The sequence below is a fragment of the Sinocyclocheilus rhinocerous genome, unplaced genomic scaffold, assembly GCF_001515625.1.
Source record: "Sinocyclocheilus rhinocerous isolate Xijiao unplaced genomic scaffold, SAMN03320098_v1.1 scaffold5572, whole genome shotgun sequence".
NCBI lineage: Eukaryota > Metazoa > Chordata > Actinopteri > Cypriniformes > Cyprinidae > Sinocyclocheilus > Sinocyclocheilus rhinocerous.
This window is the reverse complement of record NW_015624241.1, coordinates 20,126-24,434: the sequence shown is the minus strand read 5'-3', so window position 1 is coordinate 24,434 and position 4,309 is coordinate 20,126. Positions and strand designations below refer to the sequence as shown.

General features: G+C 41.8%; 1 protein-coding gene across 1 annotated transcript in view; it reads right to left on the bottom strand.

The window, feature by feature from the left end:
• Positions 1-186: 186 nt before the first annotated feature.
• Positions 187-4,309, bottom strand: part of LOC107739905 (GTPase IMAP family member 4-like) — an 8,503-nt gene continuing 4,380 nt past the window's right edge. Inside the window, exon 2 of the mRNA XM_016552151.1 lies at positions 187-427. Coding sequence (XP_016407637.1) covers positions 187-427 — 241 coding nt within the window. The remainder of the gene's footprint in view (positions 428-4,309) is intronic.

Genomic DNA, 4,309 nt, shown 5'->3' with positions numbered 1-4,309 from the left:
TTCCTTTTGTGTTGGGTCACCCTTGGCATATTAATTGGGCAGAAAATATAATTCTCTCTTGGAGTTCTCGTTGTCATGCTTCTTGTCTTGTGTCTGCTCCGTCTTCTGTTTTTTCTTCTGTGTTGCAGGAGGAGGAGGTGGATCTCTCTCTGGTTCCTGATATGTACCACGATCTGCGTGCGGTCTTCAGTCGGTCCCAAGCTGCCTCTCTTCCTCCCCATCGACCGTATGATTGTGCAATCGATCTTCTTTCCGGCACTTCTCCTCCTCGCGGATGCCTTTTCTCCTTGTCTGCACCCGAGCGGGTGGCCATGGAGAAATATTTATCGGATTCTCTAGCAGCAGGTTTGATTCGTCCCTCTTCCTCTCCAGCGGGAGCGGGGTTCTTTTTCGAGAAGAAGGATGGCTCTTTGCGCCCCTGCATTGACTATCGTGGGCTGAATGACATAACTGTTAAGAACAGGTACCCCCTGCCTCTTATGTCTACAGCCTTCGAGGTCCTGGGGGGGCGCAAGGTTCTTCACAAAATTGGATCTGCGCAATGCTTATGATCTAGTTCGGATTAGGGAGGGGGATGAGTGGAAGACGGCCTTTAATACACCCACTGGACATTTTGAATATTTGGTTTTACCTTTCGGGCTGTCCAATGCTCCGGCCGTCTTCCAAGCTCTCGTCAATGACGTGCTGAGAGATATGATTGACAACTTTGTATTTGTGTACCTGGATGATATTTAAATTTTTTCTCATTCATTCCAGGCGCACGTCCAGCACGTCAGGCGAGTGCTTCAGCGGTTGTTGAAGAATCAATTGTTCGTGAAGGCGGAGAAGTGCACTTTTCATGGCCAGTCGGTTTCGTTCTTGGGTTCTATCATCTCGGCAGAGGGGATTTGCATGGACCCTGCAAAGGTTAGAGCTGTCTCTGACTGGCCGGTACCTGGCTCAAGAAAAGCCTTACAACAATTTTTGGGATTTTCCAATTTCTATAGGCGTTTTATTAAGAACTTTAGCCAGGTAGCGGCCCCTCTGACAGCGTTAACTTCCACCAAGTCCAAATTTTGTTGGTCTAGTGTTGCTAAGGTAGCTTTTGATGATTTGAAATCTAGGTTCACTACTGCTCCTATTCTTATTTTGCCGGATTCTAGTAGACAGTTTGTGGTGGAGGTGGATGCGTCAGAGGTGGGTGTCGGAGCAGTTCTTTCCCAAAGATCCCCTCATGATAATAAGTTGCACCCTTGTGCTTATTTTTCTCATCGCCTTTCTCCCTCAGAGCAAAATTACGACATCGGCAATAGAGAGCTGCTGGCAGTACGCTTGGCTTTGGGAGAGTGGCGTCATTGGTTGGAGGGGACGATGATTCCATTTCTAGTGTGGACTGATCATAGGAATCTGGAGTATATTCAATCGGCCAAACGGTTGAACTCCAGACAGGCTCGTTAGGCACAGTTTTTTGGGCGCTTCAACTTTGTGCTGTCTTATAGACCAGGCTCCAAGAATGGTAAGCCTGACGCTCTGTCCCGGCAGTTCGGCGCGCCTGTCGATGAGTCTCCCCCTGACACTATTTTGCCTTTGGGCCGTGTGGTGGGGGCCGTCACCTGGGGTGTCGAGGGTCGGGTCAGGCGAGCGTTGGTTCAGGTTGAGGTGCCCATGAGGTGTCCGACGGGTCTGTTATTTGTGCCTGATACGGTCCGCGCTGCCGTCTTACAGTGGGGTCACTCTTCCAAACTCACGTGTCATCCTGGTGTGAGGAGGTTGCTGGCAGGCCGGCCATGGCTGAGGATGTCCGTCGGTTCGTGGGTGCTTGTGAGGTTTGTGTTCAAAATAAATCTTCCAATCAACCTTCCATGGTCTGCTTCACCCCCTTCCCAATCCTTCCCGTCCCTGGTCACATATTGCACTGGATTTAAACCTGTGTTAAACCTGTCCTACGTTCTTCCCATTCTCTTCATGTTCCTCTCCTATTGCAATTCTTAATGCACTATATTGGATTCTGTTGAGTTTCCCTAATCTAGTTTTGCATACTGTGTTATATACAATACTTCCATAGTCAATGTTTGCTCTTATCAAAGCTTTATAAATATTCATTAAAGACTGTTTATCTGCTCCCCAACTGTGTCCAGTAATCATCTGCATCAAGTTCAGGGCTTTTTTACATTTTGTTTCAACATGATTAATATGGTATTTCCATGTGTTTTTCATCAAACCAAACTCCTAAATATTTAAATTTTATAACTCTTTGAAGTGGCTGATTATAAAGACATAATTTGTAGTTTTCATCAATTTTCCTTTTAGTGAAGACCATTACATTAATTTAAATCCCCAGTTAATTCCCCATTGTTCTAGGATTTGAATTTCCTTTTGCATGTTCATCACTATATATGGAATATTCAGACCTCTTTTCCATATAACAGCATCATCTGCATATAATATTCCTTCATTTCCTTTTTTCCTAACTTTTCCAATATGTCATTAATCATCAGATTAAACTGGATTGGGCTAATCACACTTCCTTGTGGAATTCCATTTTCTACGGTGAATTCGTCCAAGTTTTCTTCACCTACTCTAACACTAAAAACAGAAAGAAAATCCAATATATAGTTATACATTTTCCCACCAATCCCCATTTTATCCAGTTTAATTAATAATCCTTCCCTCCAAATGGTATCATATGCTTTAACAGTATAGTAATATAGTAATAATTTAGTACTTTCTCCTATTTTATTGTTGGTTTCCTCTTCTCTGATAATTTGGAATGAGGATAAAAAGACAAAAAAAAACAACAAGTAAATAAGTTCAAACATCAATTCAGTATCTATTATTTCCTGAATATTACTGATGAACTGATCTAAAAGTAGGCTACTGTTCACATGCGTTTTACTACTATATAGTATAGTAATATAGTAATAATTTAGTACTTTCTCCTGTTTTATTGTTAGGAAAACTTGAAATTGCATCATATGACCCCTTTAAGACCTTTCAAGCCACAAGCTTTTGAAATCTTGATGTCAAAATCCAGCATTTTTCCAAAAAACACTGGCGCGAAGATGGTTAAGAAAATGACAGGTAAATACAAACCAGCACAAATACCTGTTTTAGTTGATAAACAGAATCAAGCTGTTAATGATATCTGTAAAGCTAATATGTTGGGTAAAGAATTTGCTAATATTCATAATGGCAACCATCTAGCAAAGAAGAAATTTTGAATGAAAATAATAACATATTAAATGTCAAAGAAGATACAAATTCTATACTAGATGCTGAATTTACCATGTCAGAACTTAAAATAGCAATCAAAAATACTGCATATTCTTCACCAGGTACTGATAACTTATGTTATGCATTGTTTAGAAAATTGCCTGATGGAATTCTAGAATTTTTCTTAGAACTTTTTAACAAGATATGCGATGAAGGAAAATTACCAAAGATATGGAAAAAAGCAATAATTCTCCCATTTGTTAAACCAGGAAAAGACTCAAGCAATCCAGGAAATTATAGGCCTATAACATCTTGTCTATCATCTCTGAAAATATCTTGGCAAAATTCACTCGTTTAGTGCAGAAAAATAGCGATTTATTGTAGCAAGCAGAAAAGACTGTCTTTAACTTGTTAAGAACGCGCTGCGGAGGTGCTTTCTCTTAACACCACAAAAACAGTTAAAGGGGACATAACACACACAGTTTTACCCAATCTCATGTTGATCTTGTGTACCTATAGAGTAGTATTGCATCCTTCATATCTCCAAAAAGTCTTTAGTTTTATTATATTTATAAATGAAAGATACAGCTTTACGATTCTCTCCGGAAACAGCCGAGCTCCTGGAGGCGCGCCGTGGGCTGAGCTAAAGAGTGACGAGCACTTGGGCGCCGAATGCCAACAAAACAGACATTTGATGCCGTTTCACTTGCCGTCTGCAGTTCCAGATCATGACCGGTATCTTTTATAGCTGGTACCGCTCCATCTTTCAGTATCAAACGATGTGCAAATCCAGCACCGAACTGGGCCTTGTTTATTGTTAAAATGTTCATCAACAAACACACTTGTGAAACTCCGTTGCTGCCCCGGAAAAACAAACTGTATCCACTGTTTACATAACGCTGGGTTCTTTAGGAAGCTGAACAAAGTTATCTTTCCCTTACAACCAAAAACACACTTCTTTGGAGACATTCTTGCCGAGCGAGTCCCGTGTAGCGCTGCCGCCAGATGAGGCGCTCCTAATCATGGCTCTCGCTCTGGTCGATGTGTGCGCGGGTGCGTTTTTCCGGGAGAAATGCCCATATAAGGAGTTCCACCCTCGTCTACGTCATGAAGAGCC